At 34.7% G+C, this 13271-nt stretch overlaps 1 protein-coding gene across 3 annotated transcripts in view; it reads left to right on the forward strand.

Moving 5' to 3' along the window:
- Window positions 1-217: 217 nt before the first annotated feature.
- Window positions 218-13271, forward strand: part of LOC140436403 (melatonin receptor type 1B-like) — a 47836-nt gene continuing 34782 nt past the window's right edge. For 2 of the 3 annotated variants that reach the window (XM_072525169.1, XM_072525171.1), the window contains exons 1-3: window positions 234-374; window positions 5525-5604; window positions 10579-10882. In XM_072525169.1, the coding sequence (XP_072381270.1) occupies window positions 5572-5604; window positions 10579-10882 (337 nt within the window). In that variant the 5' untranslated portion in view covers window positions 234-374; window positions 5525-5571. Of the gene's footprint in view, window positions 375-5524; window positions 5605-10578; window positions 10883-13271 lie in introns of all 3 variants that reach the window. The other variant, XM_072525170.1, reaches the window with a different exon arrangement.

Consider the following 13271-nt stretch of genomic DNA (forward strand, 5'->3'; position numbering starts at 1 on the left):
CCTGTACGGCTTCATTTTGTTTAATCTACAATATGGATCTTTGTAAATCAAAATCAAAATTCGATTAAAACTAAAAAAAAATGTTTTATATATTTACTTTGTCGCCATTATTGAGGCGCCGAAACCTGATTAAAATAAATAACAAACTGGTGAAAGAAGATAACACCCGATAAAAGCTTTGTTTATCGAAACTTAATTCTCAAAAGGTATATTATCCATTTATCAGCCGTAAAGCTAAGCTAATGATAACAAAACTCCGCAACACATGATCATAATGAAAGTTTCGCTATTGTTTTTACTCTAAGTTCGGTGATAAAATGTAAGTGAGTTTGCAGAAAGTGTAGTAGCTAATATTTTTTTAATACTTCACTAAGGTAAAATACAAAATTTTTTGTATATGAAACTTTTGTATATGAATTTGCAAACGCCCGAACGATTTTTATTTTCAGGGCATATTAATTATAAATAAATATAAATGTAAATATAATTATTCTCAAATTTTGACTGATAAGACGGGAATGGCCTTCTTCTGTAAGATCTTAAATAGGGGGGACTATCTTGTGATATATCATTTTAAAGATAATTTATTTTTCGTTTCAACGTCACCTTAAATTTCCATTTTGGATGAACAGTTTTGCGTAATATTATGATAATGTTTAGACTATCAAATGTATATACATATTAACATTAACTTTTATATGTGTATGTGTGTGTGTGTGTGTGTGTGTGTGTGTGTGTGTGTGTGTTTCGTATGTCCCTGACCAGCCTCCGTGTAGTAATAGAAATAGTCCTCAATGGGCATTTTTAAAGTCTTGTGATGATCCGAGCTGTGCATCAATTCTTTTCTTTAAATGGCACCACAAAAAAGTCCAGTAACGATAAATAATTTTAATCAATAAAAGGCACATATCGACCACAGTTTATTAATTAAACCTTGCCCAAGTACTTTCGCTCCTAGAAAATCTTCAGGGGCATTTCGTAAAATTTTAGCCTATCCAACATTATATTGAGAATGTCATAAACATTCATCAAAGCTACATATTGGTTGGCATCGGGAGAGAGAATATCACTTTAGGGATAAATCTGTTGAAAATTGCAATTATTCATTCTCCTCCTTCCGATCTATTCTTAAAATGTCTCTCTTTAAAAATTGTGTTACAGCGAAATGTGCAGGAGCACCATCTTATTCGAAAAGTTTTCTTCACAATAACGGTCGTATTGCTCAATAATGACATTTAAAGCGGTATTTTCCAACAGATCCAGGCTCCAAAATTAAATCGCACGATCTCATGGTCAGTTCACATCACCTCCACGTAAGATAACCATGCCCTCAAATCGCTCGTACAGAATGTCCAATGTGACATGAAATTTGTCGCCTTTAGCGCCGTCTTGTTACTAACACACTTCGTTGATGTCCATATTCAGGCCAAGAAGATGATTTTTCGATGAAAGTTCAGTTTATAATTGCTCCAGAGCTCATTAAGCTAACACACATCGTTGTATATATCGTTTACCTTCAGCGCCTGGGTCAGTTGAATTTTGCACGAGTGTAGGATCAAGTCACGACGCAAAATTCGCCAAGTTATGGTTTGTGAAAGGCCAAGTTCTTGTGAGCGACTTGTTAGCCACTGGCTCGAATTCTCTTGCACTCTCACGGACAGTGGTGATGGTTTCGTCAACGTATGGGTGTTGATTAATTGTTTACTAAACAAGTGGATCCCAATTTATCCACTATACTGCGAATAGTTCTCTTGGTGTGACACTTCCGTTTACAACTTTTTATCCCGAAGTGATATAAAAACCGGAAATATGCAATTTGTTCTCGTCTTGCTAAGGTGCGTCTAATAAATGACTTCTTTTATCGTCATCTTCAATGACTTTAAATAGTACTTCCGGTTGCAACTCTGGAACTAGAAGTCCTAGGTTAAATTTCTCACCTTTGGGTTGTAAGCTCTCATTCGACATGTCATTTGTCACTGTATCTGTTCTAATAACGGAGGAGTTGTATTTACAGATAGACGGACGGACAGACAGACAAGGTTTTTACATTTTAATGTTGAAAAAGGGGCGAAACAATAGAGAAAAAGGGACGAAACACATAAACCAATTGAAGAGCAAACAGTAAGTAAGAAGTAAAGACTAAAAAAAGGCAAACAAAAAAAGTTACTTGAAGAATAATGTCAAGGGACGGAGAGGTTACTTGAACAACATAACTCATTTAATTTCTATAGCAGATTACAGGATGTTTATTAAATAAAAACATGATCTCAATGGGACAAAAAAGATTAACAGACAGTAAAGTCCGTGTCAGACACTCAAATATTTGATCCAACTGATCTAAAAACAAAAAGAGAAATCAAACGATTTCTAGATTTCTATTTTTGTTTTTAGATGGCGTAGTTACGTCCGTATATAGTTATTTTGATAACTATTGTCTAGGACGAGAAAGATTTTTGTTTTGATTCAGAGCAGTGGCTATACTGCTCTGAAGAGACCTAAAGAGGTTGAAATACGTATAAGCGGCTTGTCGTTGCCGTGTATAGGAACAAAAATCTAATACCGTCATTATGTAAAATAAAATCTTTACTGTCTTTCTTTAAAATTTATTTATTTACCAACTAGGGGAGGATGGGGCATCATGGACCATGGGGATAATGTAAACCACATCGGTTATTTTGTTTAAAATTGGCAACACTGCATCTAGTAACTACTACAAATATGCGTAGACATCTTATCTACTTTTAGCATAGTATAAAAAAGAAAATTTGTGGTTAAACTGTGCTTTTAGTATGAGTGTGAACGCACGGGGAGTACGTTCAGACGTGTTATAATTAAAAACACGTGTTTCGTCGCTGCTGATCTAAGGAATTTACTACTTTTGACTAAAGATTTCTCGGTAAGTAGACATGATTATTTTAACTTTTTGATACTGTGGTGTTGCTTGTAAAATGTGCTTTTAATAATTAAGATTTGCTTTTGATACGTTGTGAACTGGTACGTTAATTTCCATATTTTGAATGTGTACTACGCATGGGGCAACGTGGACTAGGAGTGGTTCACATTGCCCCATTATATTTTCTTGACACTTTTTTAATTATATGCTTCTTTTGCAGTTAGAAATGGTACGAAATTATGTGAGGAAAACTGAGCAACAATCCTAGTCTCTTGTTGCCTTGAAGAATGCTATCCGGACAGTTAAAGCTGGCGAAATGGGCTATTTAAAAGCTAGTAAAGTTTATGGTATCCCGAAAGCAACGTTAATTCGCAGATGCAAAGAAAAAGTAACAAGAATTTCGCCTGACGAAAAGGGTCTAGGTTTCTACAAAACGGTTTTTACCAAGGAACAGGAAGAAGAATTGTATAATTATATCTTAGATATGGAGAAGCGTTTATACGAAATTACTTTGCTTGATCGTCACCTAGCTTTCCAGTTAGCCGAAAAAAATAACATAGACCATCCATATAATAAAACAAACAAACTTGCAGGTTTAGATTGGGCGTACGGATTTCGAAAACGGCACCCAGGGCTTTCATTACGTAAACCCGAATCAACATCTGCTGCAAGAGCTGAAGCTTTTAATCGTTACAATGTAAAACAATTTTTTGGTCTAGGTACAGTCCCCAAATGTAATAGTAAAATCTTGGCGCATAAAGGACGGAAACAAGTTGGACGGCTTACTTCTGCTGATAGAAGTGGAATAACAACAGCCGTTATTTGCATGTCATCATCAGGAATCTTCATACCGCCGATGTTAATCTTTGCAAGAAAGAGAATGAAAGTTGAACTCCAAACTGGTGCACCTCCAGGTTCAATATTCGCCTGTAGCGATAGTGGCTGGATAAATAGTGAACTCTTTTTAATATGGTTTCAACATTTTCTTCAACAAACGAAACCAAGTGAAGACGATCAGATCTTATTGATTTTGGATGGACACAGCAGCCATACAAAAAACATAGAAGTAATTAATTTGGCTAGGGAAAAACATGTACATATCATTTGTTTGCCTCCACATTCTACCCATCGAATGCAGCCAACCGATGTTGGTGTCATAGCTCCTTTAGCACGATATTATGATATGGCATTAGAAAAGTTTCTTAATAACAACCCAGGCAGAGTGGTAACAGCTTTCCAAATCTCTAAAATTTTTGGTGAGGCTTTCTTACAAGCTGCAACACATTTGACTGCTATTAACGCTTTTAAAAAATGTGGGATAGTACCTTATGATCCCAATATATTTACAGACCTCGATTTTGCACCATCTGCTACGACTGAAAGAGATTTGGAGAATAATAGTCTACCAGTGTCAAATCAAGATGAGGCAATTCCTTCAACTTCAACTGCAGAGCCTCACTTAAGTCAAGATGAGGTAATTGCTTCAACCTCAGTTGCAAAGCTTCATACTGGTAACGATTTTCAATTGACAATTTCCCCTGCACACAATAGAGCAACAACTTCATTTGGAGCAAACAGCCCTAAAGACATTCGTCCTCTGCCAAAGAGAAGTAAATTAATGGAACCAAAGAGGAAATCCAAAAAAGGTAAAACGGCTGTACTGACATCTAGTCCGTATAAGCTAGAATTAGAACTTGAAATAAACACGAAGGAGGCAATAGAAACAATGAAAAAGGAAAAAGCTAAGAAAAAAATAAATGATGATAAGCACGAAGATAGTGAAAGAAGTAACAAAAAAATAAAAGTTTGTCCTTCCAAAGATGATAAGGGAAAGAAAAAAAATAAATGTAACCATCAAGTACAAGATGATGGCAATGGTGAAGATGCTGAATGTTTTTACTGTAACGAGTGGTTCTCCTCATCAGCCAATGAAGAAGGATGGGTACGTTGCTCGGCCTGTCTGAAATGGGCTCATGAAGCATGTGCGGGAATAGATCCAGAAGATGATGAAGAATTTCAGTGTGAATTTTGTATTTCTGAATAAATATAACATGTGTCTATTTTTACTAATGTTCTGTTACCGGTTTTCTAAGTATTTTTAATAAAAAAATTCTTTTTACTTGATTTTATTTACCAAACATAGCCATTAGATAATGAAATAGTGTGACTTTCAGTAGTTCACATTGCCCCACCCTATGGGGCAATGTGAACTTTTGACATATAGTCAGTTGTCATTTTTTTGTTGAAAATACGTTAAATAAATTATGTTTCAATTGCAACTAAATGACAGTTAAATGTTTAATGAACGTCCCTAATTAATTAAACAAAACAAAATCATTTCTGGTTTAACAGTATGTGCATATCTTCCTTAGATGGTTCACAATGCCCCATCCTCCCCTAAACCCAAAAGATACATCATCATATTACCAATATTATCTAATGTAAATATAGCGATACGTGAATTTTGTCCAGTGGTTTATTTTTGTTTATTAACATTTGTTGTGAGACTACCGATGGTAATTCTATTAAAAAAATCAGATTAAAAACATATGGCAATAAATTATACAAACAAAAATCAATTTTCCCTTAATGGAAACATCAAATTAATCATCTTCGATATCATTTTTACAGTATCAATTATCTTGATTTGAGCCTCAAGCACATTCATTGATTGCAACATGCTCACTGACGATGATTCCGATTTGGACAATGTAAGTATGAATTTTTATTTTTTTTATTAATTATAATTTATAACGACGAAAAATTTTATGTTTAAAGATCATAATGTTTACTTTAATTTTTGCAATGGTAGATGCGCAACACAAATAATGTAATTTTTCGCTCATCTTTTATTTAAATTTATTATGTCCTTTAACTTTTCTATAGCTGCAGTTTTACTCATAGGGGAAGTACGTACAAAATGACATATGGTTTTATTATTTGATCACAGCTCTTCCTTAATAACACACAGAACTGATTAGCCAAAAACTATTTTGTCCATATGCTGTTGACAAAATGACATACACGCTTATTTATTATTTTTAATTAAAAAAAAATATTTATTTACATAGCTCACAAATAAAACCAAAGACTTTTTTTGGAACGTCAACACAAGCGGCGTGAGCCCAATGAGAACAATTATTGCACCGAACCCAATCTTCTCCAGCCCTGGAGTGGGAATAAAGATCGTTGCAATATATGCATGGAGAGTCTTTCAGATCATCATCTTCAGTGTTGTTAAACAAATTTTCTTCTTCACTGTCGTCTTTAACTAACCTTTTACTAACGTTTCGTTTTCTCTTTGCTGGAGGATCTTTGGGCTTATTTTTCAATTTAATTTCCTCTATATTAGGAGTAGAGGTTGGAACTAATGATGTTTGATGAGTCTTTGGTTTACGTTTTCCCTGTCCACTAATAAATTTACCTTTTGGAGCCGGTGAAAGTTCCTCTATAGAAACAGAAAGAGTGGAAGTCGAGGCACGTTCTTTTTTGTCGGTGGATAGACGTGATAGATCCTGTGACATACGTTTTGCAATAGCGTTTTGTAAAATATTAGATACTGGAATTTGATATGAATCATTATCGGCTTGTTGCCTGGATGTATGCAGCTTGCACTAAGATTGTGTAGTCGAAGTAAACAAAATGGTATCATCTTGTGGCTGTTTAGATGGCCCAGCAGTGGAAATATTGTGTGGTTGTTTAGATAGCCCAGCATTTGAAATATCCCCTGAAGTCGTTGGCTGATCAAGTTGCTCATTGGGGATATTTTCCAGTGGCCTTTTGTAATTTCCGCGGGTTCATACATATAATCGTGAAATACGACCGGATTTTAAGGCTAAATACTAGCACTTTTGAATCCTTTACAACCATTTTGCACTGTAGCTGCATTGCCGTATGCTTCCTTGAATAAGCCGGATATCTGTGATTGTGTAACAACTCACCCAGGATGTGCTTTCAACCAATTGAATATTTCTTGGTTAAAGTATGTTTTTAAGGGTGCGAAAAAGGTAACATCAAGAGGCTGCATGAAATGGGTGCAGTGCGGAGGCAGGCAAATATAACTGATGCCGTTTTGTTTCGCATATTCTAAAGTATCAATCCCCTTATGACTTGCACTTCCAATTTTTGAAATGCTTAATCCATTTTAGAAATATTTCGGTTGTCATCCATCTTGATTGTTGAGCCACACCTAAAGTTCCTGGAGCAGCTTCGTCGACAAAATCATTTTTCATATTTTTCCTCTGAAATATTATCATTGGTGTGATAAACGTACCAATAGCATTAACGCAGCAAACAATAGGGGTGTTTATTCCGCGCTCTGCACTGGTTATAACGTCAACCTGATTTCTACCAGTAGTAGCCAAAATTTTCTGTGGTGTTTGTACAGTAGAAAGGCCCGATTCATCAGCATTATATATTTTATGTGGCTTGTAGTCTACCGACTCCAGAAGTTTTTTATATAACTGAAAAAACTTTTTGACTTGAGGGCTATTAAAGGCCTAAGCCCGAGCAGCTGAAGTAAGTTCAGGTTTTCGTAAAGATATATCTTTATTTTGTCTTAGAAATCCTTCCATTCATTCTTGTCCAGCCTTTTATTTTTGTGGGTTAAATTTATGAGCAAAGTTGTTTTTCCCAGCATACTAAAAAGCTAGTTCTTGCACCGATGCGCGCGTCAACCCAAACAAACGAGATTCAAGGAATTTCAAGTGCTGCACTAATTGTCTTTCCACATCACAAGGAAACGTGGGTTTCCAGCATTCAAGACCTTCCGAATTAGACTCCAAAGTTTTATTATTGTCCAATGCGTCCCTCCGTAAAGTTGCTTGGGGAACACCAAATGTTTGTGATGCCAATAACCAACCCATTTAATTTTGACGTGACAACGTCTTAAATTAGGTTGTGGCTCGGAGTCATTCATGAAAAAGTGTAACGCTCGCACGTCTGTTACAGTGAGTCACCGAACGAGAGAGAGGCCCGCCGGACCGGCGAATGCCTTGCGTCTCTCTCCCACTCAAACATGATCGGTCTGCTGCGCGCGCAGCACTAGAGAATTAGGCGTGTTGAATCGGTGCGTGTTTCCGTGCTTGTGTCTCTGTCTTTCTCGAGCGTTCTTGGCGTTCAAGACACATTACAGCAGAAACACTTCCTTTCATTTCATATTTCTCCTATCATCGTCCTATCCTCAACAAAATCACTCAAATAGAAATTAGTTAGGTTTAAGTTTACATGTACAATGTTTTAGTAAACAAAATATATTTCTATAGTTAAAATTTGTGCAATTCTTATTTTCATTCAATTCCTTGTTCCTATTGTGCAATTTTATAATATTCATATCAATAAATATTCTACCGAGAAAAAGACGTTGTCACGTAAAATCTTCGCCCGTAAAACCAACTTTACAGGCAACCGATTTTTTTTTTCGAACTGCTTCTATAGCTCTGTGCATTGAATATTCACTCCAGGATTGGCGATCAGTCTTTCGCCAGGCATTTTGTTATATTTGTAATAAATAAACACCTAGATTACATTTTCAGTTCAATACTGAATTCATAAGGACAAAATGACATACCTATGTCATTATGTCGTTTTGTCCATATAGCTTTATGAAAGAAAAAAATAAAAAAATAAATTCAAAGTGTGCTTATTTTGTAGAATAAATTATATCAGAAGCACAAAAAATCCATGAGTGATAAAATAAATGCAACAAAAACTGTACAAAAACTTATACTGTACAAACACCTATACTGCGAGACAATATCGAAATGAGTGAAACGGGCGTAAGCCCGTTTTCACAGGCCGTTAAATTCCATTCGGGCCACGTGATTCAATTGTCAGTTGCACGTTTAATGCCACTACATTACTAATAACTATGATATGTCATTTTGTATGTATTTTCCCTATAAATACCTATCGGTTAAAGCTAAAACATATTAATTGTTTCCTTTGCATTAAATGACAGATGAGTCCTTTAACCAACGAGCCTTTTTAGGGAGCAGCCTCTTCTAAATGGCAATTTCCAACAGTGGGTTTAAAAGGAGCTTTTGTATTATCGTTATCACAATTCCAGGGATGCCACATTGACCCAATATTTCGTTAAATATCATAACTTGTAAGACTTACTAACTTCTTGTTCATTCAAAGACTGTTATTTAACTGATTGTTTCCTATGTATGACGGACATTGTATTTTACGATATAAAACAGATAAACTTAAACATTTAAGTCAATCCTGATAACTTACAAATTTTTAACAATAGAAGATTTATAAGTGGCGATTATTTTTATTTAAGTTTTGTTTAGCAGTAAATGGTTGACTTCAATTAGTAATGAATATAAACATCCTGGGTTAACCGATAATAGTATAAAAGGCCCGGTTTCAGGTAACAATGGTTTACCTGAGGTACAAAGTCTTAACAATGGGCCAGTTCAGATCAATTTAATAATATTTACGACCGCACTAATTGAACTCAACCATTTTCTGCTAAACAAACTTTACCCATAATTTTACCGTTAGAATAATGAATGCACTATATTTGTGAACGTTCTTTATATAGAAATTTATTGAAGTTATACTTCTATACGCGCGTTCGACGTTGGAAATTTGTACGGGAGTGAATCGGCAAAATCATTACATATGTAAGATATAAGTAAGAAAGAGACAGAAGATATATTTTCTCTCTCTTTCTTTCTCGAGAATGTATGACCGAGAACTGTCAATTTTGAAATACATTACTGTTATGTCTAATTGGCAAATTTTTTGCGTGTTTTGTTCATACGCTGGTATATGTGAGTTCGCATCCCAATATAAATTTCCTTTTTTATTTTTGAAATATTTAAAACCCCCATGTTAATCTTATTAAATATATGTAATATACGCAAAAATGCGAAATTTTAAAATAAAATGAAAATTTACAACATAATCCAAGTTGTTGGTTTTTTATTCTTATCTTTCATAAACATTTTTTGAAGTTATACTTCTATACATAGTTATACATATATAAGATATAGGTAAGAGAGAGGCAGAAGATATATTTTCTCTCTCTTTCTCTCTCGAGAATAAAAATGTTCCTTTTGTAAATATATTTAATATTTATTAATATTATTATTATTATTTTTTTATTATTATTATTATATTATTATTTTATTAATATTATTATCATGGTAAATTAAACATATGCGTAAGTAAGTTATGCATATTGTCATTTTTAAATACTTATGAATGTTGCACTGAATTGTATTGTATTTTTATATTAATAACAAAATAAACAATGAATTGTACTGCAGAGTATGTGTAAATTTTTTTTGCATTTAACTCCTTTCATACATATATGAAAATAAAAATATACATTTTCATCAAAATATTGATTCAATCCTTCATTTACTATACTCCTATTACAGGTCAAATGTTGTTTATATACAGCAAACGATGCACCATATACCTATATACCTAATTCTGTTTCTCTTTTTGCTCTCTCTTACCTAAAGCATTACATATGTAATGATTGTGCAGATTAACTCCCATATAAATTTGTAACGGCGAACGCGTGTATAGAAGTATAACTTCTACCGACAGTCCCACTGGACTGCAACACCCGTTTTTTAATTTAAGTTTTACGACAGATATGTAGAGAGGAAAAACTTTAGAGGTGCATCTATATTTCATTACACAACACATTATTATTTCAGCTGGATGTTTCTCATATGCCATTCATCAACACTATTTGGACATGCAAGAATTGTACGGAGGTAGTATTAAAGACTTCGGCCGTTTTACCAGTCGTAGCGTTTGGCATTTTCGGAAATATTATGGTTATATACATTTTATGGAAAAATTTAAACCTACGTACAGCTACAAATCTTTTGATTGGCAATATGGCAGTAGCCGACTTACTATCCCTTCTTATTCATCCGTGGGTGATGTTGACATTGGATTTATTTCAGAATTACCAACTGGGAATTATTGGATGTAAGGGAGAAGGTCCGGCTGAATGTAAGTATGGATTCAGAGGAAATATGTATTTACTGTTTTTAGAAAATTAAATATTATTGTGTTAATGTAGAAATATAGTAAAATCGTTTATGCGATAGGCGTTATTTCGAATTTCGGGTAAGCCGAGCCCATTGGAGAGTCTTTTTTTTTTTATAATAATAACTTATATTAATTTATGCCAGTTACGAAGATTTATCCTTAGTCATTTAAGTTTTTTTAGAAAAATATCGGAGTTCCGATCAAAGCGGTGTTATTAATAGATAATGCTCACAAGTTTTCCCTCCAAACAATACAATACAGCCGATGGATTAAGGCATTCCAGTCTGTGGCGCACCCAGGGGGGGTTTTGGGGGTTAAAACCCCCCCAGGGCATATTAAGTAAACAATATATAAAGAATAGTAGGAAAATGTAACTTGTCTTTCACACATAATACAAAAAATACAAAACGCTGATTGAATAATTAAATTACCACTTTAAATATGTAGAACACAATAATTATTGTATTATTGTATAAATACACAATAATTAATAATATTTTTCATTATATTTAGATATGGATACCTAATATTAGGCTTATGAAAAAGTAGACAGAACGAGTCTGTTGCGAGTAGCATGCGCCTACAGGAATGTATCTGCGGCGGCCTTGTGGACTATCACGGGTTGTGTTCCTCTGCATGTGTTAGCTGTAGAAAAGAGACATATCTATGGGAGAAGGAAGCATTTGATAACAGCTATAAAAAAAAGAAGAAAGGAAAAGATTAATGGAAAGATGGCAAGAAGAGTGGAACAACAAGGAAGATGTTGCTCAGTGGACAAAGATGCTCATCCCGAGCCTAAGGGACTGGGTAGATTGTCTGTTTTAGGGCGTATCTTCATAGGTTCAGAAAGACAGATACAGATAAATGCCTATACTGCAAATATTCCGACATTGTAACTCACACAATGCTGGAGTGTAATAGATGTACAGTGGAGAGAAACAAAATATATAAAGAAATAGGTATGAACCCTGTGACTGTAAGAGAGATGATCGTGAAGATGACGGGAAATACGGAGGGATGGAATAGTGTTCACAATTATATCCGAGCAGTCATTAAAAAGAAAGAAGAAGAAGAGAAACACCAACAGAGCTAACGACAGAGATAAGATCTAATAACTATTTTAATGAGAATAAGTCGCAATTGAAGGTTAAAATAAGTTTATTGACGTTTGAATTTTTGATCTTTGATCTTGCACTGATAATTTGTTTATACTCCAACAATTAATAGAAAAAAGAATAGCGATTGGTACCGAAGTACATTTAGCCTTTATCGACCTAGAAAAGGCTTATGATACAGTTCCAAGACTTAAATTGTGGCAAGCTTAACAACAACTCGACATTAGTCCATACCTTTTAGGAATAATCACAGAAGTATACAGGGATAACACTACTTAGCTAAAAATCGGACATAGACTATCAGAGCCAATAAAAGTACCTAAAGGACTAAAACAAGGATACAGTATGTCACCCTTACTGTTTAATTTATATATTGAGGCAGCCCTCCAAAATTGGAAAAACCCCTGCCAGGGAATGGGAATCCCCATAGAAAATGACGTACTGTTCTCCCTGAAGTTTGCGTATGACCAAGTCATCCTAGCTCAAGATTCTTATGATCTAGAATTTATGATAAAGCGTCTATAGAGATAATATTTAAAATGGGGGTTACAAGTCAGCATGAAGAAAACAGAATATTTACTTAGTTATCAATTCAGATGCAAGGTTTGAAGCGTTGATAGACGAGGACGTAGAAATCAAACAAGTGGAAAATTTTAAATATTTAGGTCCACTCATTGCAAAGAACGGCTTGGAAGAAACCAAAATTAAACACGAATTAATCAGGGACGTAAAATTGTTGGAGGTCTGAACTCCTTATGGTGGGATCACAACATTTCCAAAATGAACAAAAAAAGAATAGGACAAACCATGGTTGAATCAGTTCTTTATTATGGCTCTGAAGTATGGACAATTAACGCAGACCTGAAGAGAAGATTGTTGGCAGTTGAAATGGATTATTTAAGAAGAAGTGCTAGAACATCAAGGCAGGAAAGGAAGATCAACGAATCTATAAGAAATAACATGAATGCTACAGAAACGGTCATTGACAGAATAGAAAGAAGAGGTTCAAAATGGTTTGGACATCTATTGAGAATGCCCGACGAACGTTGGCCCCAAAAACTTCACAAATGGAAGCCCCTGGAAGAAAAAAAAGAGGTAGACCTCGACGCTCATGGAATGAAAGAATTAGAAGAGCGATGAAATCGAGAGGTTTGGAGGAGAAGCATGCCTTGGACAGGGAAGATTGGCGGAGGAGAACGGGATACGGCGTTAACCGTCAATAACCTTATTTTAAC

The sequence above is a fragment of the Diabrotica undecimpunctata genome, chromosome 3 (genome assembly GCF_040954645.1).
Source record: "Diabrotica undecimpunctata isolate CICGRU chromosome 3, icDiaUnde3, whole genome shotgun sequence".
In the NCBI taxonomy this organism is placed as follows: Eukaryota; Metazoa; Arthropoda; class Insecta; order Coleoptera; family Chrysomelidae; genus Diabrotica; species Diabrotica undecimpunctata.